Here is a 24760-nt window from a genome sequence, read left to right on the forward strand (position 1 = left end):
GAAAACTTTATTCTTAACAGAGCAATCAGAGTTCCACGTTCTAATCTTTTGTTGAAGACGAGCATGCGTTATAAGAGTGTGCTGGAAGTTATTGGAACACAAAGACCCAGAACATAACCCTTGAATTATCAACGTAAAGTCTATTCACATGCTAAAAGAGAGAGTGGTGCAGAAGAAATCCATCTGAATATGACAATTTTTGTTTTGTAAACAGATAGCATCAAGTTGACTTCTTTTTTTAAAAGTTTTTATTGTTAAAATAGTTTAGCATTAATACACACATATTGCAAATATACAAGCATACAAACATACATTTCATACAATCCTTAAAAATGTTCAAACATACCTACGTTCAGTCCCACAGATAATTCCTTTTCCCATCACCATCCACCACCCCTCACCCCATCTTTGTGTTAGACTTCCAATCTACTCAATTGCAATTTCTTTCCACTTCTATTACTTTCTTCCACACACCTTTAACCTAATTTCATGCTTCTTTTTCTATTACATATTGTTATCCATCTTATTTAGTATTTCAGTATTTAAAACAGAACTTGTTTATTCTAATAGGAGTTCTGATTTTTCAATATGGTTTTGCAAGTATCCTTTAAACACCTTCCAGTCCCTGTCTATCTTCTCTTTTGAGATCCTTCCAATTTCTCCCATTGTTTTGGATATATTGTAGTACTCCAATAATTTGGCAAGCCACTCTATTTTTGTCGGTATAATACCACTTTTCCAATTTTTCGCAATCAATAGCCTTGCGGCTACTGTTGCGTATAAATATAATGTCTTTTCTTCTTCCTTTAGACTTCCTGGTACTATTTCCATCAAGTTGACTTCAGTTCATGTCTGGGTCACAGTTGCCTTTCTGCTGCCTAATCTCAGAAAAACTTGCAATGTGGTAGATTTTAGGACTGGGAAATGCTGTAGCTATTCATGGTTTATTATGTTGGGATTTTTAAAAATATAATAATAATAATAATAATAATAATAATAATAATAATAATAATAATACAATTCTGTTTTCAACCGATTTATTACTGTTCAATACTGAGCAGTTTCCCATGATGGCTGAAATTCACCAGCAAATATTATAATATGTTAATATAATGTTCACCTTTCTTGCCTGTTTTTAACCCTGTTCGGTTACTGAGTGCCTTCCTCACTGAATTCACTGTGAAACCAGAATAACCGAACTGAGCAAATGTGTGTGGCCGAGCAGGGCTGGCTCAAAACATCTTGGCCCCTGAGGCAAACCACAAAATGGTGCCACCTTCTCTGCCAGGGAAGGAAGGGTGAGTGAAGATCTACATCAGGAAGAAGTAGGAAACAAAGATCCGAATCAGGATTTGCTCCTTCTGTGGATCCTCATCGCTTGCCTCATCTTGCCTCTTGGGTGGGCCAGCCCTGAATGAAGATCTCCATTGGTATCTGCTGATTCCGTGGATTCTGCCACCTGAGGCAGTCACCTCCCATCGCCCCATGGGTGGGCAGGCCCCATAGCCAAGAGACGGCAGAATCCAACTCTTGTTAACTACCAATCATTACTAATTCAGGGTAATAGCCTGCTACCCCTAATCCAACACACCTTTAATCACGACTTTTTTCACACATCACTTCCTCTCATCCTCAAAAACCCTGTCCTTTTGGACTGGCAGACAATACTTCACAAATCGTATTATTCAATAAAGTTTGACCATTTCCCATGCCATTGAAATATAGTTCACTTGTGAAATAACATCTCTGTAACAAGATGAAAGGTTTAACAGCAAAACAAGCTAAAACCTAAAAAAAAAATTGTTCAATGGAAGAGTCCAACACTATGGTCCCTGTTTCTGCCAATGCTCTCCATAAAGACAGGTACATATTTAACTTTAGCAACATTGCTTTTTCTAACAATGCTAAGATACTGCCTTGGCTGCTCCCTCCGCAAATGCAACCAATATGGTGGCTGTAGCCACCATATGCCGACCCACCTTTATCTCAACCCACACTCTGCTGTATCACCAGAAAGGGACTAATATCAAAAGCCTTTTTATTGAGATTTTCCCACTTGGGCATTCGTAGGGCATCTCTGTGCAAAATGACTATTTCTACCGGGCTGGCTCAGGACAATTTAGCAAAGACAACTCTACAGCCTCCTCCCCACCATTCAAACGATTCAATTTAATTGTGCTATCTGTTCAGTGTACTGGAAGGGACACGATTCTCCAGTCCTCCTTTCCCTTTTCCTCACTGCTTTCCCTTTCAATGCAACTAAACCCCATCAGGAAATCGGCCCTGAGTGCTCACTGGAAGGACAGATCATGAAGCTGAGGCTCCATTACTTTGGCCACCTCATGAGAAGAGAAGACTCCCTGGAAAAGATGTTGGGAAAGATGGAGGGCACAAGGAGAAGGGGACGACAGAGGACGAGATGGTTGGACAGTGTTGTTGAAGCTACCAGCATGAGTTTGACCAACTGCGGGAGGCAGTGGAAGACAGGAGTGCCTGGCATGCTCTGGTCCAGGGGGTCAACAAGAGTCGGACACGACTAAACAACTAAACAATAACAACAAACCCCATCCACCCGGCACACCAAGATGCACGAGGCTGTGATCTAGGAGCGCACTAACTATTACAGGGTCTGTGGGAGAACAGCAAAGCTCCATTCTAATTCTCTTGAAATTCAAGTACACAAACTAGCTACAGGGTCTTCCCAATTTTTTGTTTCCCTCTCAACTCCCTTGCACTTTGCAAGATTAAAGTGCAAATCTGCCAACGGCAACAATGCCACGCTAGTAATCATTTGCCAGAAATATTGAAAACATTTAAATCAGTGTTTTTTCAAGACATATGAGGCTCAGAAATAAAACGCACAGTTGGACAGTCTGCTTAAAAACAAACTTTGCTTGAGGCAAAGACGAAAGGCGGGGGGAGAGAAGAGGACTCACAGCAACTTTTACCTCCATCCTAATAGCTTTGCTTGTTTCCCGCAGAAGTTTTCTTGTCTGAAAGTACAGCGTGTACCAAGACTTCTGCTTTGTATGTTAGCTGAGGCACAGAGTGCTAACTACATTCATCAGATTGTCACAACCTTTTATTACTATGCAAATTGAGACAGTATTTTCAAACTCCAAGTTATGGCAGTACTGTCTTATTTCCTTCAAGAATGGAGATTGCCAATGAAGAGACTCAGCCTCGACCTCCTGAAGGGGAATGGCAACACTATCACCATTGTATTGTTCCGTCTGCAAGCTGCAGTACTAAATACTAATCCTGTGTAACACTGGCAGAACAAAATGCCTAACGTGAAGGAATGGCTAATAAGACAGTGGACAACACACTGTAGAATCCCTTTCTCCCCAGAAGAAAAACGAGGCTCAATAAACCATGTAAATCACAACAATTTCCCATCACCTTTGCTCTAGTAGTCCAAAAGCAGAAAAATAGATGGTTGGTGTAGCGCTGTCATATTTCAAAAAGGTGATAATGCGGACAGAAAATTTGTGGAGTTGGTTTTTTGTTTTTTAGGGGGGCAAAGCTGTTGAGCTTTTTTTTTATTTTGGCCCAAAGTTTTTGAGTTGGTTTTTTTTTGGTACAAAATTGTAAAGAAATTTGACATTTTAAAGCGATTTCTGAGGGAAATCGGCAAAAACAACACAGCCGGCGATTTCCCCAGACATTTTGCCAGTCTCCACCCGGACACTGCTTGCGGCTGCAGTATTCCGGATATATCTGGGAAATTCCAGACGTACGGCAACTCTATCATGTGTCATCTACATTTAAGTTAAGAGTGAGATAAGAGCAAACTACCAAACTTCTCTCCCCCCCTCCAATATTTTGTGAGGAAATATACTATGAAAATTTAAAATGCAAGGACAAAGTTTGTCTTAGTTGTTTAACACACTTGGGGTTGTGGATTTTTCCAAAGGGTTACCAGTTACAGTACTTGCTACTGCCAGCTGTTGCTGCCTCAAATGAAACCCATGGTTTCTGATGCCAACTGGAAACTGCGTTCTGAACGCAGCAGGACTAGGCGCTAGCTAGCTTTGAAAAGGAGGCAAATGGTATGTTTGAGACGTTTCACATTTTCAACACTACTTGGTATTCAAAAGAGATCGAACAGAAATCTGTTTATGGAGAGCCAGCCCGTGGCACGCTTCCTAGGAACTTGTTGATCTTAGGAAGGGTACCCAGGGGCATTGTACTCATTTCTCCAGGTTTCCTCCAGTGGTCTAAACGGTTCAGAGAACATGGCTCAAAGCGGAACTGCAGGCACTCTGTCGGGGACTTATACTAACATTTGTCAGTTGCCCCCTGTTGCCCCCTTCCTTACTTCAGAAAATAACTTAACCACCAAGCTTAGAATGTCTTGCCCTGGAAGTTAAACCGAGACCACCTGGATTGCATGAATATAAGCCCAAATATCTGGATGAGGGGGAGGGGGCAGACCTCTCCTTCCATGGAAAAAAACAACCCTGTTTTCTCTGCTTTGTAATTCTCTCCCCCAGCGCTTTCTGCAAGCTAAAACAGTCCCACACTACCACCCACTACCTGAATCTCCAGGAAAGAAGTATAAGCTCAGATCACTATTTGTACTTTCTATAAATTCGCTGATCTTGTGCTGCAACAGCCCCAGCCCCCCAACTTTTCAGAACATTTATTTCAGGCATTCACTGAAGCTGGGGGCAGAATACAATTGCTTTCAATATAACAAGACTGGAAGCTTTTCATCAGTGTCAAAATGGGATTATTATTTTTAATTGGCTATCTTTTTTCTAGTTTTGTTCCCCTGTTTTGCAGAAGGTTTAGCTGTGCAGTGATATGGCTAAGGAAGTGTGCCGGTGTGCATCATTTATACAGTTGCCCATTTCTAGTAAAAAGCCCTAAAGTCATGTTGTTGTTGTTTCAATTAATATACTGCCCTTTATCAAAAGAAATCAGGGCGATGTACATTAGAAACACATTCCAAAACATCAATGATAAAAACATAGTAAAAAGCATAGAGACAGGCAGCCTGATAGTAAAATAATCATAATAATAACAGTCTTCTCCAGCCAGCAAACATCTCCAACCAGATGCTGTCCAGATGTTTCAGACCACAACTCCCATCAGCCCCAGTCCCAACTTAATCCAGTATCCAAATTCTGTGAGTTCTCTGGTTTCCCTTCACCCAGAGGGGATGGGGAATGGACATTAAACCCTTATCACGCACTGCCTCTGATGTTCTCAGGTACTGTGTGGAGCAAATCTGGTGGTGTTCTTCATGAAGACCTTGGGGCCCAGCTAAATGCCCAACTTTGTCACCCACTGGAAACAACCACCAGTTCATCTTTTAAAGGCAGGGGGGAAGCCAGTCCCCCCCCCCTCTCTCTAGGAAAGCATCTTATTGAAGATCCAATAATGTGGGAGTTCATACAATGGGGATCTTTCTTTACTTAGAAGATTATCAAATATCCTCCTGGAATGTTCTGCTGCTTCTGCTCTCCAGAGATATGTTCGCAAAGAGGAGAATATTCACTGCTCCCACTCATGTACTGCACAGTGGTACCTCGGGTTAAGTACTTAATTCGTTCCGGAGGTCCGTACTTAACCTGAAACTGTTCTTAACCTGAAGCACCACTTTAGCTAATGGGGCCTCCCGCTGCTGCCACGCCACCGCCGGAACACAATTTCAGTTCTCATCCTGAAGCAAAGTTCTTAACCTGAAGAACTATTTCTGGGTTAGCGGAGTCTGTAATCTGAAGCGTATGTAACCTGAGGTACCACTGTACTGTGAACATAAAACTGGTGGAACTGAAGGGGCGGGGAGCGAAAGACTAGAGAAACTGAGAAGAACTTTGCAGAGGAAGCCAGAAGTGTGACGAGAAGAACAGGGGTAGAGTTCTCAAGCACCCACTTTTTTGCAGGCCACCAAACGGCATCACAGAGATGGATTGGAGATATTCCTACCCGTGGACCTACTCATGAGCAATCTTAATATGAGAGCCCTCCTCAGCTAGCCAATCTGCAGCTCCAGATCAGCCAGCTCCTGAGCGCTGACCCAGCAGATCCACTGTTCCTGAGATGCCAGCTCAAACAGTGTGGAAACATTCCTCCCTTCCCCACCCCAAACCCAGAAGTGGACCACTAGCAGCTTCATTTGGAATTGGATGAGAATGGCACCAGACTTCCTAATGGCACCAGTAAAATATGCACGCCCTCATTTTTCATATCGATGCAAATGATGTTCTTCCAAGCACCAGCACAGTTTCAAGACAAGAAGGCAGAACGAAACAGGCTTTTACACAACACAGTAAGACGTGGTGTGTTAACTACACGCCCCCAAAGAAGAACGACAGGGTAAGTTTAATCGGATTACTTTTCACATTTAACTACCAAGTTTACCTAGGGCTTTGCTCTTCTCGTATCTCAGGCTCCTTGTTTGCTTTTGATATCGCAAAGCCTTCCTGCTAACTAAAGACAAAGGTTATGAGGGTAATGAATATCAAATTCGCTGTATAAAGGTTCCCTTGTCTCACCCACCCGACAGTCTCCATAGCATCACAAACAGGAGGGTGTGTCATACACAAAGCGGGGAAATAAAGCACAACTCAAACAACATTATATTTTTAAAAGCGCTAGGTGTATACATTCACAGATGGGTACAATAGCGGTACGGCTGTTAAAAGTGACGCAACACGTCAAAGGTCTTGGCCTACTACTCTTCCTCAAGGAGAAATCTCACAAGCAGATGACGCTGGTATTCTTTAAAGGTAAAGGTAAAGGGACCCCTGACTATTAGGTCCAGTCGTGGCCGACTCTGGGCTTCGTTTGGCTGCTGGCTGGGCTTTCTGCCTTTGGCTCTGAAGTTGAACCTACCTGTGCCTGGAAAAATCCCTTATTTTGATGAATGTTAAAGGAATGTTGGATTGAAAATAAGCGGTATTGGTAAAAATATTAACAAGAATATGTGAATACGGATTGATAATGGTTTAAAATATATAGTTATAATAGGTTAAGATATTGAGTAAAGATAAATGATAGAGGGTAAGGATTTGCTGAATTAACTATGTGAACTGGAATACAAAAAAGGGGTGTGTGAGGAGGTCAGGAAACAAGTAGATGAAATATAAGACATGAAAATATTGATATATTTTTTTAAAAATCTTACTTTTTATGTGTTTTGTCTTTCTATTTTTGTATCTTTTTTCTTTTATTATTGTTATTCTTTATTTTTTATTTTTAATCTTGTAACTTTTTATTGTCTGTAAAATTTCAATAAATATCTTTAAAAAAAAAGAAAAAAGAAAAATCCCTTATTTTGGCTGCTGATTCCTTATTTTCGAGGCTGCTGGTCCCTTACTTTCAAATCTGTAAGTTGACAGCTATGAATTGACACACAGAGGGTCCATTTAATTATTGTGTCTAATTCCTTTCCATAGGCCTGTCTTCTGTGAACTGAAGGCAAGAGAGGAGAAGCAAAAGGAGATGGGCCACACATTCGCTCCATAAGATGCACAGACATTTCCCCTCACTTTTTAGGAAGAAAAAAGTGCATCTTATGGAGCGAAAAATACGGTAATTGCTACAAGGTCTCTGTTGTCCAATAATGAAGTCTTTGCTTCAGTTAGTTTTTGTTTCATTCATCTAATGAAGCATTCGGTTTTCAGCAGTGGTCAGCTCCTACCTAGGGCAGGAACAATTGCCTCTACATGTTCTTTGTCTCCAGTAGCTAGTCCACAGGTATCCCACTTCTGTACATGTATCTATTCTGCAAATATTTGATAGAGCTTTCCTCCATAAATGTCCCTAACTAATCCCTTTTTTAAAAGCTGTCTAGGTTCCTGAGAAGAGAAGACTCCCTGGAAAAGACCCTGATGTTGGGAAAGATGGAGGGCACAAGGAGAAGGGGACGAAGGAGGACGAGATGGTTGGACAGTGTTCTCGAAGCTACAAACATGAGTTTGAGCAAACTGCGGGAGGCAGTGGAAGACAGAAGGGCCTGGCGTGCTCTGGTCCAGGGGGTCACGAAGAGTCGGACACAACTAAACGACTAAACAACAACAAGGTTCCTGGGCATCACCAATCTTGTGCTAGTGAATTCCATGTATTGTTTGAAATCATTCCTTTTGCCTGTCCTCAACCTACACTCACTAGCCCTACTGAAGGAATCCAGGGACTTGATGGTTTGGTCGACCCCAGAGAAGGGATTGTGCCCATGCCTGAGTCCAGGGGAGCATCTGGGGGAATGAACAGAGTCTGTTCCCGGGCTTTTCACCTACCTCAGGTGTTCACCCTTGTCTGACCTATGATAGAGCTCTGGGTCAGCGCTACCTGCAACGGTGTAGGGAGCTAGTCGAACCAAAGCAAACACTCACTTTTTCTGTAATCAATAAAGTTGTGTCCTAAATTCTGCCAAAAACCAAAACTAAAATTTGAGTCCAGTGTGTATTTATTTAGGGGGGAGGTCTCTGGGTCTGAACACACAAAAGGTTCCAAGAGCAGTTTTCCCAAGATCAATAAAAACAAGGTGGTATCTGCCTATGGGTGGGTTAGAATCTTAAAAGACACAACACAGAAAAGAAAAAGGGGATGAGGAAAAAAGAGGAAAAGAAGAAAACTCAGGCACCAATTCTAAAAGTTAGAATCACTTGTAGTCATAATGCCTTCAGTGTAATGTATCTTACAAGTTTCCCCTTGTTTTGATGGCGGAGGCAACCGGGGGGTGGGGGAGTCCACCAAAATAAGGATGAGGCCAATGCATTCACACAGAAGAAGCTAAAAATTAAAGTAATAATTAAGGCTCTGCCCATCCCCTATCTTAAGAAAAACAACACAATTTTATCAACACCGAGTTAAGTTTCAATCCGATAATACAGGAAGCTTACCATCAAAGAGCTGGTTTGTTCAAATGTGTATGTGAAATCCAGTGCCTAGCATAATCTTAACCACAGATGTGCTGATGAAATAATAATGCCAGAGTCAGTCTTCTGTGCAACCCTCTCAGGGTCTAGACTTGGCAACCCTGCACAGCCTTTATGTGCCCTGGCCCTCAGTCCCCAAGTCTTCTCAGTCTCAAGATCCTGATGCTTCCATCTGCACTTGGGTTACACACCTTGATCTCACTCTGCTACTTGCTGTGACCCTTTCCACCTAGCCTCTGGGCTCTCTGATACCTGCTGCGTTCTCTTTCTCCCCACCTTTCCAGTCCCTCACCTGCCCTGGCCAGATCTTCTGTCTACAGGCCTGTATCATTTAATAGAACCATAGAATCGTAGAACTGTAGAGTTGGAAGGGACCTATTTCATTAAACTACATTTCCCAAGGCATGTGCTTCCCAGGTGGGCACCCATCCAGGCCAAGACCTGCTTAGGTTCAGCAGGGCTGTTGCCTTGTATGCCTTTGACAGTTAAGTCCAGTCGCAAACAACTCTGGGGTTGCGACGCTCATCTCGCTTTATTGGCCAAGGGAGCCGGTGTACAGCTTCCAGGTCATGTGGTCAGCATGACTAAGCCGCTTCTGGCAAACCAGAGCAGCACATGGAAACGCCGTTTACCTTCCCGCCAAAGCGGTACCTATTTATCTACTTGCACTTTGATGTGCTTTCGAACTGCTAGGTGGGCAGGAGCAGGGACCGAGCAACGGAAGCTCACCCCGTCGAAGGGATTCGAACTGCCAACCTTCTGATCGGCAAGCCCTAGGCTCAGTGGTTTAGACTACAGCGCCACCTGCATCCCCTGTATGCCTTTACACCACACCATATAAGGGATGCCAATCCCCCAAAGGCTGAGGCCTATCCTTTCTAACAGAAGCCAGGCTGTGAAACCTTTGTTGCTAAAACCTTGTTCCTCAAGCAGGAATGTTCCATGCCATCACAGCAGCTCAGCCAATCAGTGTCAAGAAACTACGCTGCTACAAGCAGAATACAATATAGACCAGTCTTCCTCAAACTCGGCCCTGCAGATGTTTTGGGACTACAATTCCCATTATCCCTGACCACAGGTGCTGCTAGCTATGGATGATGGGAATTGTAGGCCAAAGACATCTGGAGGGCTGAGTTTGAGGAAGCCTGATATAGACTGTCAGCAGATAAAAATATAATTAGATATGATTGTTGTTGTTTTTTTAAGAAAACAAAAACTGCTCCAATAATAATAATAATAATTAAACGCGGCAAGATTACAAATCTTGTTCACGCCATACAACAGCTTGTTACGAAAGTGTCAGGTTCCAATTACGATGTCAACGACGTGATTTTGCTTGGAAGAAGAAAGTGATTTATAGCAACTTAAAGCAAGCCCTTCGTACGAGCACTTGCGAAAACCCAACTCCGCTACAGAAATCCATGTTTCAACCCCTTTCTGTACAGAAAATCCACATCAAAACAGCAACAGATAATGTAAACGTGGCCACGAAACACAGTAAGACCAAACAGGAGATCAGGATCCAGCCCCTGCTCAAGCTTTGCTGCATGATGGCCACGCATCCCAGGTTGGCCGGCCCATCCCACTTGCACAATATCCATTTGAAAGGCATAAAAGATACCCAGCAGCCCTTTTTGGATGACTGCATCTGCACTTGGCAGCCTGATATGCTTCTGTTTCCAGCTGTACAACTTAATCAAAGTATATTTCCTACAGGCACAGAGCGAAAGAAAAAAGGCAATTCTCCCAAGAAAGAAACATCTTAGTTGCTTTAGTTGGTGCACTTTTCTTTCCCAGCAGAAAAGGTATAGGAGTCTTTCTTTCTGGGAAGAATCAGTGGGCGAGTTCAGGCATCACAATAAACCATGGTTTACCACAATGGGAACAAGGTTCAGCTAACCTCGGGCTTTGGAGCCTCTCCCTCCTGTTGTAGCCACAAGCTTTAGTTTCCATTAGCGTTCTGTCTGAACCCATAACTGTGGTTCATTGTAACTGCGGTTTGTTGAAACAGGACAATTTCACAATCCATGGTTTCACACCGGCTTGTTTTAATTAAGCAAGCTACTGCTCATAATAACCGCACTGTGTTGGGTTCAGACAAAACAGCGAGCTGTGTTGAATCTAAAGTGAAAATGAATGCTTCTCCTGGCTTATTGTCCAAACTAGCTCAGTGACTATGTTGGGAATACTGTACCGTCCCAACTTGTTGACGAAGAGGCATCAATTTCTCCTTGACCAATTCAGCCATTCCTGTAAGGAAAATGAGCAATCTCTCTGCACTGAGCAGGAATTCTGATGTGCTCAAAGGTGACCCAAGGGGTTCCTAGGTCTTCCTACCCACAAATTACGCTTCTTCACTTTGCATGTATCAAGACCAAACACAAGATACCTGCACTCTACTAAATGGCCTCGGTCCAGTATACCTGAAGGAGCGTCTCCACCTCCATCGTTCTGCCCGGACACTGAGGTCCAGCGCCGAGGGCCTTCTGGCGGTTCCCTCACTAAGAGAAGCAAAGCTACAGGGAACCAGGCAGAGGGCCTTCTCGGTAGTGGCACCCGCCCTGTGGAACGCCCTCTCACCAGATGTCAAAGAGAAAAATAACCACCAAACTTTTAGAAGACATCTAAAGGCAGTCCTGTTCAGAGAAGCTTTTAATGTTTAATACCGTATTTTTCGCTCTATAACACGCACCCGACCATAACACGCACGTAGTTTTTAGAGGAGGAAAATCCGTAGGCATGCCACCCATAGGCATTCCCTCCATAACACGCACAGACATTTCCCCTTACTTTCTAGGAGGAAAAAAGTGAGTGTTATGGTGCAAAAAATACGGTAGGTTATTGTATTTTAGTGTTTTATTGGAAGCCGCCCAGAGTGGCTGGGGAAACCCAGCCAGATGGGCGGGGTATGTATAAATAAATAAATAAAAAAATAAAAATAATTATCTCCCCCCACTTGTTTTAATGTCAAAATCTGCTCCAGTTTACTCCTAACAGAGGGGTTATTTTGCTTTTAAGTTTGCACTTTTAATGCTGGTATGACCCTGGTGTTTTGTTTTGTTTTAAAAAGAAGCTTTTCTGGGGTGCTCTTCTGGTTTTTTAAATAAAGAAGTTGTAATTGTCAATGGGTTGCTTTTTCAAACTACTGTAAGCTGCTCAGAGAACCCCTGGGCTGAAAACCAGCATATAGCTATTTCAATAAAATAACTGTATGGTTCAAATAGTTTTCTCCCCAAAAGTATGGGATTGTTGTTCTGTTTGTTACTTTGTTATGTATTCTATACTGTAAACCTCCCTCTGATTCTCAGATGAAGGGTGGTATAAATGTTTAATAACAATAAAATAAAACATATTTGTTGCTCTTGGAATATTACAGATACTTTTATCTGCCAGCTAATAAACATTCTGTCTCAAGAATATCATTAGATCCAGAACACTTAATGGGTAAGATAAGGGGAGGGCGAGTTTCGTTCGTAATGGGGCAATGGGATTTTTTTTTTCTGTGGAAAAGAATTAAAATGGGTGTTGTGGAAACCACAGGACAATTGGGAAAGAGCACCTCACAAACTCCTTAAAATATGCCGCTGCTATTTTTATCTGTCTGCTGTCTAACAACACAGTAAGCACTACTTGACATTCACTGATCGTACCAAGTAATATCTTTATCTGAATAAGAATGCAAATTGTGGGAGCTTTTTTTTTTTTACTATTCCAACGCCTATTCTGTGGTGGCTGAATAGAGTGACCACATGTTCAAGGCTGCAAACAAGTTCGCTGACCTCCCTAATCATCTCTGCCATTGCGAGTGAATGACATACACGGTCAGTTCTGCCTTGCCTCTCCACTTTCATTCATAAAAAATAAAATGACATTGTTCTTGCAGCAGTCCTGAGAAAAGGGAGGCGAGAAAAATGCAGCCCAAATGAGGCCCCCAGTATTTTTCTATTCAGCAGCAACCCCACCATCTGCCTTCTTCCTGCTAACAGCAGAACACCTCCCTGTAGAGATGTCAGAATTTGCACCACCTCCACTAATAGCTAGTATTCATATTAGCAAACATACACATACCTCCAGAATGCCTCCTTTCAATGTGTGTTTTATGTAGCTGAGCAGAAGCACACAAGGCAGTAGCTGTTACAACTTTCACAGCCCCGTGTGGAGAATTAGATCACTGGGGAAAAATGCTTCCAAGCCCCTTTATGGAAAATAAGGTCTTGAGCTGTGTTAAAGGCAAAAAGTGGCTGAACAACAAGCCTCAGTAATGAATCAGTACCCCCACGGCCCATTTGACCAGGAGAAAGTGTTTGCTTGTGACTGTGCAATTTACAGATTCAAAAGTAAACATCTGTGTTTTGCTTGGCTCTGAATTTCTGTCTTCTATATACAAGTGATTCAACAGAACCTTTTCTTATGGACCATTTTATATTGATAGTTTGTTCAAAAACAGGGAATGATCAATCAAACATCACTATATCATCTATCTATCTATCTATCTATCTATCTATCTATCTATCATCTATCTATCTATCTATCTATCTATCTATCTATCTATCTATCTATGTAAGCTAACCATCCTTCTTGCCCAAACAGACACACTACAAAGCTTAGTGCAACTTTGCTCGTGCTGCTAAGCATTGGGAACCATTGGGACCAACGTGCATTTTACTTAACAATCTGAAACCACTTGTTGCCGTTTATTCCACTGGGATTATACCAACTTCTGCGCTCAGCAAACTGCACTCTTAGATCCCTAGTCCGAGATACAGTTCTTGGAAATAAAAGATAGTCGCACTCAGGTAGGGCCATTCTTGGTAGCGTATATCTGACAACAAGCCCAAGCCGATCCTGCTATATTTGTACAATAACATGTTCGTTGCATTTATATTTTTAAGTGCATGCTTTTAGAATGAAAATCACACACACACACATACAACGTAATGTATGAAAAGGCCCTTAAGACTGCCTAAAGACTAAGACTAGCCATCGGAGTCTATACAGCTGGACAGTTCTACCTCTTTGAAAACGTAAAGGAGTGAAAATACTATTGCCAGAAAGCAATTTTGTAGACCCAATCTAGAGATTTCATCATTCTAAGACATCTCTGCCGGGCAGTGGCGTAGCGTGGGGGGTGCAGGGGGGCCGGCCGCACCGGGCGCAACATCTGGGGGTTAGGGTTAGGGTGCGCAAATCCACGGGTTAGGGGGCGCAAATTACTTGCCTTGCCCCGGGTGCTGACAACCCACGCTACGCCACTGCTGCCGGGCCCTTCCATCTTAACATTCTAAAAATATGTACACCATTCAAGTACTTATTCCTTCAGAATGGTAGTGTAGCTACATTATCAGCAGTCATAATAGCAGTACAGCACAATACTGTACAGTGAAGGAACTCAGTCCTAAACTTGCTTGTTCAGAGATCCCATTCTGAACCTTACAAAACGTGGTTACATATTCCAAAGGAATCCACTAGGAAAGAAGGAGCAAACACTGGATCAACAAACTGACTATATACCTAGTGAGTTTCTGGACTGTTCTACAAGGCATGGAGCTTGTTTCATATACAGTACAAAACTTATCCACTTGGATCGAATTGGCTGCTCCATTATTCAACCAATTTAGTTGTGGGGAAATGAGCCAGGCAATCTTCATGGAGAACCCAGCATTTTAGTCAAACTTTTTTGAAAATAAAACAATGACCCTGGTTCAGGTCTCTCTCCCCCTGCCCCCATAGACGGAACTCAATTTCGGCGCCTCTCAGGTGGGCACCATTGGCATTCTAAGAGAAAGAGGGAGGTGTTCGTGGTGAGTTCCGGCACCTCTCTTCTTTGAAAAATAGCACTGCCCTGGGTGATCTATAGCTGTACCAGGAAAACAGAAGGGAAATAATGTCCTGGTGTGAATAGCTGCCATGAAGCACATTTATTCCACCCTCATTTGTTTGCTAAGCATATTTCATCTCTTTCCCAAACAATGGAAACCTGACACAACTTTTTGTGCATGGTGTATACAGATGTATACCCTGACTTTTACTGTCTGCCAACAAAGGGGGAAACGATTAACTCTCTCTCCAAATGTTTAGTTTAAGCGATATTGTACAAGGAGTTTCCCGCTTAAAATAAACTGAGTCAGTTAGATATTTAAAATTGAGTCATTTGGATATTTAAAATGTTCAGCACAAATGTTAATGTCTCTCTTGTTTCAATTTCTAGTTTCCCAAAGACCCCCAAACAACCCTGTTTCTCCATTCACTTAAATGCAGAATTTGGCTGGAAGATATAACACCACAAGGCACAGAACATTTCATTGCACGTGAGACTGGGAAAAATGATTTGAAAGAAGGACTTGTTTCTTTCCAGTCCAGATTTTCAAATTTCAAAAGTACAAAGATATTTTGTGTGGGCTGAACACCCACTATTTCCAGCATGGAAATCAAGTTACGCTTTTCTGTGAAGCCACAGGCATCTAAGTGCATACACCCTAGCATTTGTCATTTGGTTAATGCTACAATAACCATTTGAGGTGCTTCTGTTTATTATTGGAGACTTTGCCCTTGACCTGTAACAGTTTGGTGTTGGAATACTTCTGGTGGATCCAGCAGCAGTTTGCAGGTATGCAGGGAAAGTATCGCAAACGTGCAGAGCAGACCGTTCTGGAGGCAACAGAGGCAATTCTATCCTTGCGTACTTCTCAAGAGAGCAAACTTAAGAGGCATAGCTGTGTTTCTCTTTCGCAACAAAAACTACAAAGTCCTATGGCACTGTAAAACTGCGCACAGGGGGATGGCATTGGAAAGGAAAAGTTGCCAAACTGAAGCCAAGTCTTCTGGGATCAGACACTGAGACCCTTTCAGGCAGGTAGACATCCAAAGCGTGTTCCCATTTTAAAAAGGCTTATAACCTTTTTAGCCTATATACCATGGAATACAAAAAAAAAACCCAATAAAAAACCCCCAAACTTGTCAACTATATTCATGCCGTCCTGTGCTTCCCAAAAAGACGATTAAGCTGTTTATGTATGTAATGACAGCAGCTAGGATTCCTTATGCGCAAAAAGGAGAGGAAGGAGGAATTCCCACCGAAGAGGAATGGATAAGTAAAATGATGGACTCTGAGGAATCAGCAAAGCTAACAGCTAAAACGAGAGAACCTAATGATTATTGTTTTGTTGAAGAATGGAAGCCTTTTTCGGGACTATTATAGCATGATGGATTCGTGATCAGGATTTGAACTATGAGCAACAGAGGGAATGAGAGATCATTGTAATTAGGGTTATGTTATAAGAGAGAGGAGATAGGGGTGCAGAAATAAGAAACTACAGAAAACGGGATGGGAAGTGGATGAAAGAAAAGAAAAAAATTCTTACGTTTTGGAATGCACCCGTGAAATGCTTAAAAATGCAATGCAGCATAACTGGGAAAAGAAGCCCTCCTGCTTCCTTACCTAATGGTGCTCTTGTCGGCGTTTCTTCGGGGTCTGGAATAGGAATCCTGGCTGCAGGGAGGCTGTGCACAGTGGCGACCAGGAAAAAGCAAGACCAGGCTCCCCACGCAGCAATCATTCCTCTCCTCTCGCTTCGGGGCAGCCCGCCGTGGGTGGTGGTGGCAGCGCTTCCTCGGCCCGCCTCAGCCATCCTCCAGATGCATGCTGCTCCGTGGGCTGGCCGGGGGTCTCCTGTTCTGGGTCCCCGAAGTGGCGGCCCCGTGCCCTGCAAGGAGTCGGGAGGAGAGGGACGCTCGCGGAGGCTCCTCAGCGGAGAGGGCAGCTCCTCTCCCCCTCGGGAAAAGCCAGCCTGGGAAAGCCAGCCCTGCCCCAGTACCGCCCGCCACCTCGGAAGGCGCGTCGAGCGCGCCTCGGAAGAACCATTTTTGCGCACCATTTCCCCCTTCCCGGCCGGGTTTGCCCCGACAGCAGCCCGGAGCAGCCGCTCCGCCTCCCCTGAGGCTTCCCTTCCCGCAACCCGACGCCGCTTCTAGGGTCCCGCGAGGGGCGCCGCCCTCCGGTTAAGCTGGCGGTACCCGCCGGGGATGGCGCGGAGCAGCCGGCTGCCCTGCCCGCTGCGCTTACCTGCTCCTTGGCGCCGCTGGAGCGCTTCTGGGCAGAGGCGCGGGCGGCTCTGCTCCGCTCCGCTCGCTCCCTCGCTCGCTCGCCAGCCTTGCCAGACAGCCAGTTCGCCTGCCTGCCTGCCTGCCCCGCCTCACTGAGAGGGCTGGGCTGGGCGGCTGGGCTGGGCTGGCCGGCGGCCCCCAGCGGCAGAGAGGGGGCGGCGCGTATTTGCGCCCAGGGCGCACGAAGCCCTCGAGGGGCGGCCCTTCGGCTGGACGGCGAGGAGGAGCGCGCGGCAGCCTACCTGAAGAACAGGGCGGGAAAGGCAGCCAGCGGGAAGCCGCCCCCCCTCGGGCTTTCCCCTCTTTGGTGGCCGTGGGTGTGGGCGCCCGTCTGCCTCAAGAGACGGCGTGTGCGGGTTTTTGGCGCTGCTGGGCGACGAACCAGGGCAGCTGCCCCCTGAGCTTTACCACTGAGACTAAACGCTTTCCCTTCCGTAGTGGCCACAGGTAAAGGTAAAGGGACCCCTGACTATTAGGTCCAGTCGTGGCAGACTCTGGGGTTGCGGTGCTCATCTCACTTTATTGGCCGAGGGAACCGGGGTACATCTTCCGGGTCATGTGGCCAGCATGACTAAGCCGCTTCTGGCGAACCAGAGCAGCACACGGAAATGCCGTTTACCTTCCCGCTGGAGTGGTACCTATTTATCTACTTGGACTTTGACATGCTTTCGAACTGCTTTTGGGACAGAGACGGCTCTGGTTGCCCTAACAGATGATCTCCGTAGACAACTGGATCGAGGCGGGTCAGGACTGCTGATCCTTTTAGATTTGTCATAAGCCTTTGACATGGTCGATCATGATCTTCTGGACCACCGCTTCGCAGACGTGGGGATACAGGGCATAGCCCGTAACTGGTTGTGCTCTTTTATCTCTGGTCGGGGACAGAGGGTGGCACTAGGGAGGGAAATGTCGCGCCACACCTTGGTGTGTGGAGTGCCGCAGGGCGCAATTCTCTCCCTGATGCTTTTTAACATCTTTATGCGCCCCCTTGCCCAGATTATCCGGAGCTTTGGGCTGGGCTGTCACCAATATGCTGATGACACTCAGCTCTATCTGCTAATGGATGGCCACATCGACTCGGCCCCTTACACACTCACCAGATGCTTGGAAGCTGTGGCTGGATGGTTTCGTGGGAGCCGATTGAAACTAAATCCTTCGAAGGCAGAGGTCCTATGGCTAGGTCGGGATGGCATGGGGATGAGGGACCAACTCCCTTCTCTTGCGGGGGCCCAATTAGTGCCATTGCCTTCCGTTAAGAGTTTGGGTGTAATCCTTGACGCCTCCCTTTCCATGGAGGCGCAAGTTACAGCAACAGCCAAGGCGACATTTTTCCACCTTCGCCGCATCAAGCAGTTGGTCCCTTACCTTTCCCGCCCCAACCTGGCCACAGTGATCCATACGACGGTCATCTCCAGGCTTGACTACTGTAATTCGCTCTACGCGGGGCTGCCCTTGAAGCTGTCCCAGAAACTCCAGCGGGTACAGAATGCTGCAGCGAGGCTCCTCACGGGGTCTCTGCCATGGGAGCATATTCACCCAGTGCTTTTCAAGCTGCACTGGCTCCTGGTGGAGTACGGGACCGCCTCTCCTGGTATGCCCCACGGAGAGCTTCAAGGTCCATAAATAACAACAGCCTAGTGGTCCCAGGCCCTAAGGAAGTTAGATTGGCTTCAACCAGAGACAGGGCCCTAGTCTCTTGTGACAGAGCGTTCCACCAGATTGGAGCCGCGGCCGAGAAAGCCTTGGCTCTGGTTGAGGCCAGCCTAACCTCTCTGTGGCCTGGGATCTTCAGGATGTTTTTATTTGCAGACCGTAAGTTCTTCTGTGGGACATACCAGGAGAGGCGGTCCCGTAGGTACGAGGGTCCTAGGCCGTATAGGGCTTTAAAGGTTAAAACCAGCACCTTAAACCTGATCCTGTACTCCACCGGGAGCCAGTGCAGCTGGTATAGCACTGGGTGAATGCGAACTCGCAGCAAGCACCCTGTAAGGAGTCTCACCGCGGCATTCTGCACCCGCTGGAGTTTCTGGGTCAGTCTCAAGGGCAGCCCCACGTAGAGCGAGTTACAATAATCCAGTCTGGAGGTGACCGCCGCGTGGATCACAGTGGCTAGGTCAGGGCGAGAGACATAAGGAGCCAACTGCTTAGCTTGGCGGAGATGAAAAAATGCCGCCTTTGTTATAGCTGCAATCTGCGCCTCCATAGAGAGGGAGGTATCAAAGGTTACACCCAAACTCTGTAGTCAAGCCTGGAGGTGACCGTCGCATGGATCACTGTGGCCAGGTTGTAAGCATATCTGGCGCTGTGGTGCAAAGATCCCTCCGGCGCCCCCCCTCCCAGAGTTGTTGGCCTTTTTTTAGGGCTGGAGGAGGCGGGCAGTGGTTGGAGGACGGCTCCTCCGCCGGGAAAGAAGCGGAGGCTGGATGTGACGCCTCCCGGCTCAGCTGGGCGGTTCGTGCCACGGTGGCCACGGCAGGCAGCGAGAGTGCATGCGCCGAGAGAGCAGAATTCGGCGCCTGCAGACTAAAAGGGGGGAATTCAGCAGGAGTGGCGCACACACCTTTGCTCACTCAGCGCACTCGTTCGGTGTTCCCCGGACTCTTGCCTGGCGCCCTCCAGAACTTGGGGCCCTGGCACCCTGCGCCACTAGCCTCTATGGGTAAGACGGGCCTGACTAGGACCTTGCCTGGCTAATTCAGCAATGGAATCCGCCGTTCGATTTTTAACCCTTGCTGGACCCCCAGAATTAGAATGGATTCGGGCATGATACAGACTGACACAAGCACCACAACTCACAACACTTTTTAAATTTAGAATAAGGAAAACATCAGAACCACACTTTTCAGGCTTCAGCAGGAGGTCTGCTAAAAATAAATGTCTGCTCTTTGGAAACAGGGGTGTGTTGTCAGAGAATCCCACTTCAGTGACAAGCTAGCTATGCAAAAGCCAATTTCTCTCAGGAATGATTATATAACTGGGGCAACCTTTATTTTATTTGGGAATGAAATTAATTAGGGGAAAAAAATGAGTCGTAGATGACTCAGATTATCCCACAGGGGCAAAAAGCCTCAAAAAGTGAATGATTCAGAACGGCACCTTGAATGCAGAATTGCACAAGTTAACAGTGTTTTTGTGCAGAGACTCGAGTCTGTCTGTAAATGCTGTGAATTGCTGAATTTGCTGCATGAAATCAGTGGGTTATACTCTACCACTTTGTAGAAACTTTGCTACTGAATGATGATAACTTTTTCAGCAAATGCTTTCTTTCAACTTCATTATACAGTGGTACCTTGGGTTACATACACTTCAGGTTACATATGCTTCTGGTTACACACTCCGCTAACTCAGAAATAGTGCTTCAGGTTAAGAACTTTGCTTCAGGATAGGAATAGAAATCGGGCTCTGGCAGCGCGGCAGCAGCGGGAGGCCCCATTAGCTAAAGTGGTGCTTCAGGTTAAGAACAGTTTCAGGTGAAGAACGGACCTCCGGAACGAATTAAGTACTTAACCCGAGGTACCACTGTATGTGATCTGAAATGTTACGAAGAAGCTGAGATGGAGAAGCTGTCATTGTGGCATGCTTACCTTCATGCTATATTAGACTTACGCATCATTTAAAAAGCAAATACAATTATTATTCACAACAAAATTATATTCTGCCCAGGGTTGGATTTAGGTTTGATGGAGCCCTAAGCTACTGAAGGTGATGGGGCCCTTTATATGTCCAGCTGTCCATTGTCAACAAAAAATTGTCGCTGTTTTTTGTGTTTAATATATGCTATATGCTACCCTATATATAGAAATGAGCAAACCAGTGATATTTTAGGGAGCAGGCTAGCAGGCAGGGCCCATTAGTTACATCATAGGAGCCTACACAACACAAAACACTGTTGCTGTATGTAGATTTTATTTTATTTGTTTTTTATCTTATATTTTGGAAATGTACATCCAGTTTTTTTCTTTAAAATTTTTTTGGGGGCCCCAAGAGAGTGGGGCCCTAAGCTATAGATTGTTTAGCTTATACGTAAATCTGGCACTGATTCTGCCCCAATGATGAGTGACTCACAATTCAAGGACAGTGTAACCCTGTGCGTCTTCCCTCAAAAGTAAATCCCATTATTTAAGGTTCCATTGTCCAGACTAAATCAATGAAGGATGACAACTAGAAGAATGAGCCTCACCGAGATTGGGAAATTGTTCCAAATTCCTAGGTTACAGTGTCAACACCTCATGGGCAATGCATTCCTTTTGGCAGCCCAGCCCCACTGCAGCCCAGCTGCTACCTCACACCTTTCTGATGGTGTTAAAGGTAAAGGTAAAGGGACCCCTGACCATTAGGTCCAGTCGTGGCCGACTCTGGGGTTGTGGCGCTCGTCTTGCTTTATTGGCCGAGGGAGCCGGCGTACAGCTTCCGGGTCATGTGGCCAGCATGACTAAGCCGCTTCTGGCGAAGCAGAGCAGCACACGGAAACGCCGTTTACCTTCCTGCCAGGGTGGTACCTATTTATCTACTTGCACTTTGACGTGCTTTCGAACTGCTAGGTTGGCAGGAGCAGAGACTGAGCAACGGGAGCTCACCCCTTTGCGGGAATTCGAACCACCGACCTTCTGATCGGCAAGTCCTAGGCTCTGTGGTATAACCCACAGCGCCACCGTTGTCCCTTCTCTGATGGTGTTACCTGTACTCAATTCTTTCCCCAAATCATCACTGTCAACTTCCTTGTGGCAAGTGTGCAAGTTGTCTCTCCCCCTTCCCCAGATTTAGAAAAATTTGGAGCATCAGAAAAATACTTTCTGCTTGGTTTCCCAGAACCAAGCAAGCGAAAATCACTAGGTAAGATCAGGATTTTTTTAAAAAAAGGTAAAGGACCCCTGACAGTTAAGTCCAGTTGTGAACGACTCTGGGGTTGTGGTGCTCATCTCGCTTTACTGGCTGAGGGAGCTGGCGTTTGTCCGCAGACAGTTTTTCCGGGTCATGCGTTGTATGTAGTGATGCCACACATGCGCCCTACGCAGCGACGCCCGCCCCGGGGGTTACGATGTGTTCCTTCGCCCCTGCTCTCAGCAGCCAGAAACATCGTAAGGAAGAAGAAGAAGAGTTTGGATTTGGATTTGGATTTGATATCCCGCCTTTCACTCCCTTTAAGGAGTCTCAAAGCGGCTAACATTCTCCTTTCCCTTCCTCCCCCACAACAAACCCTCTGTGAGGTGAGTGGGCCTGAGAGACTTCAAGAAGTGTGACTAGCCCAAGGTCACCCAGCAGCTGCATGTGGACGAGCGGGGAATCGAACCCGGTTCACCAGATTACGAGTCCACCGCTCTTAACCACTACACCACACTGGCTCTTATCCCGCTTTATCACTACCTGAAGGAGTCTCAAAGCGGCTAACATTCTCCTTTCAAAGGAGACTTTGGGAAGACTGGTCAGGAGTGAATATAGAGCACTTGGTACCGGACTGTATGGGAAACAGCCCCATTAGAAAAGTTAACCAACAACTTAAACTAGCAAAGGAGGACGCCTTTACCCAGGTGTGGTTCTCCTTTATCACATACACAGCACAAGAAGAAAATGACGTATTGCTCCATCAACACACAGCATACAAATTAATCTGACTAATCTGACTCAGCAAGCTCCGCTCCACACACACACACACACACACACACACACACGTACAAACAAACAAACAAACAAACCACACTACAACCAAGCAAGCTCTAGACCCTCCAAGCTCTTGCAATGCCAACAAAAAGGAATTAATTACCTCCCCACATGTGATGCTGAGACAAAAACCCTGCACAAACACTACGCAGTAGAAAGATCTTTCCTTTCCCCCCAACCTCATAATGCAAATGGCAACAGGGACTCATAAACACTGTAAACAAATTGTGGAAAAGACTCTATGAGCGGAAAGTGGAGACGCTATATGTACTTTCCTTTGTTTGCTTGCTTGCTTGTTACACAAGAAAATATTGAATAAAAATAGGAAGACGCTTGCAATACGATGAATAATGTACAAAATTGGAAATTATTGTGAATTGAAGTTATTATGGACATGAATGAACAAATGTAAAACAAAAGAACCAAGAAGGAGAGTGGAGGGAAGTTAAGGGATTTTTGGAAATGCCATGTGTGGGAGCTGTTATGTGATATTTATTTATTTATTTTGTTATGGTAAAAATTTATAAAATAGTATTAAAAATATTAAATAAATACAAAATGTAACAACAACAACAACAACAACAACAATAAAAACAACCTTCTGTGCAGGAACTAGTGTGCAGCCAGGAGGTAGCTGATTGCAAAGGCTTGTGTTTTGCCAGCGTCCATTCAGCATACACTGCTCAACTCTTTAAAATATGTGAGCTTTTTGCAAGTTTATTAATCAATTTCTATTTTTACTCCCCTCACAAATTTACTACCCCCCCCCCCAGGTTTCTTCAGGGAACATTCTGGTAGTTCATCCTGTCTGAAACCTACTTAAGCTTGTGTGCAGAATATGCCTGCCATGTATAGATGTTGTTCTCAAAGCCATTTGTGGGTTAAAAAGTACATCCCAAGAGGATAAATCATTATCTAAAGAGAGATAATATAAAGTTAATTGGCACATGCTGTAAAACTGCGTGACTCACTTAAATTCCTACCTAGCTCCATAACCACAAAAAAACTCTTTGTTCTCAAATTATCTGATGATAGCTATCTTTAATGACTCCAGAAATAACAAGTTCTAGGTTGGAAATGGGGTGGGTGGGTGAATAGGTCTCAGTTAAGGAAATCTAAATAGTGCCTCTGAATAGGAGCATGGAAACTCAAAGGTTCCTTTGTCAAATGAAAGAAGCATTTTAGTAATAAATGCTTTGAGACCTTCTCTAATTATTTATAGGATATTGGGGGGGGGGGGAGAGGTTAAATACAAACCGAGTCTGAATTCTTTATTTACAGAGGTAACATCCTACACTGATGCAAGACAAATATTTTTTTTAAAGTGCTAGGCAGTAGTGAATTGGGCCTTGTAGGTGTTTTCAGAAGATAAAGCATGCCAGTCCAAAGTGATTGTGGATTAAAACAGTCTCTGCAGAAGTTTTCAAAGGTGCAGCTCTGAAGTTTCCCTGAGGTAATTGCAAACTGTTTGACTGTGACTGAATGTTTCTGTGCCATGCCAGCCAACATTCCATTGATTCTTCAAAGTAATTTCGGTGCTTACTGAGAATCCAAGGGGTTAACTTACGTCCTAATTATTCTTACAGTGTGCCAGAGTGAAATGTACACAGTATTAAGAATACATTTTACTGCATCATCCTTCCCTTATCTTTTAACAACTTTGCAGTGTGTGTGCGGGCGTGGAAGAGAAAGAGGCAAGGAGTCAACTGTACTTTAAATATTTGGTCTGGTTCAGATGTTATTATCTCAGTCCTATAAAACATAGTTTATGGCCTCTCTCCTTTAGCTCCAATCCCGGATTGGAGGGAAACCTTAATCCATAGTTTCCCAGTTAGGCTGTCACTTGAAACTGTAGCATGTAAGAAACCAACATGGCCTCAGTGACACTAGACACCACAAGGAGACGGAAGGGGACTTGTAGATTTCATTAAGGTCTCTCCTACATTTCCCCCAAAATTTGAGCACTGTGCTGCTTCCTGCTAGAGGCTCTGGAGTTGCCTTGCGAGTTTCATCAGCAGAAACCTTGCCGTTTCCCCCCTCACCTCAGATGTAACACAGAACCATGATGGGAACCTCACTAGTTGCGGGAGCTGGATGAAACCGTACAA

General features: G+C 45.0%; 1 protein-coding gene across 3 annotated transcripts in view; it reads right to left on the reverse strand.

The window, feature by feature from the left end:
• FGFR3 (fibroblast growth factor receptor 3) overlaps positions 1-17073 on the reverse strand; it is a 59992-nt gene extending 42919 nt beyond the window's left edge. For all 3 annotated transcript variants that reach the window (XM_083502181.1, XM_083502180.1, XM_083502179.1), the window contains exons 1-2: positions 16954-17073; positions 16330-16594 (exon numbers count right to left, since the gene is read on the reverse strand). In XM_083502181.1, the coding sequence (XP_083358307.1) occupies positions 16330-16519 (190 nt within the window). In that variant the 5' untranslated portion in view covers positions 16520-16594; positions 16954-17073. The remainder of the gene's footprint in view (positions 1-16329; positions 16595-16953) is intronic.
• Between the last annotated feature and the right edge of the window lie 7687 nt (positions 17074-24760).

This window comes from Podarcis liolepis (assembly GCF_965112155.1).
Source record: "Podarcis liolepis genome assembly, chromosome: 5".
Taxonomy (NCBI): Eukaryota; Metazoa; Chordata; class Lepidosauria; order Squamata; family Lacertidae; genus Podarcis; species Podarcis liolepis.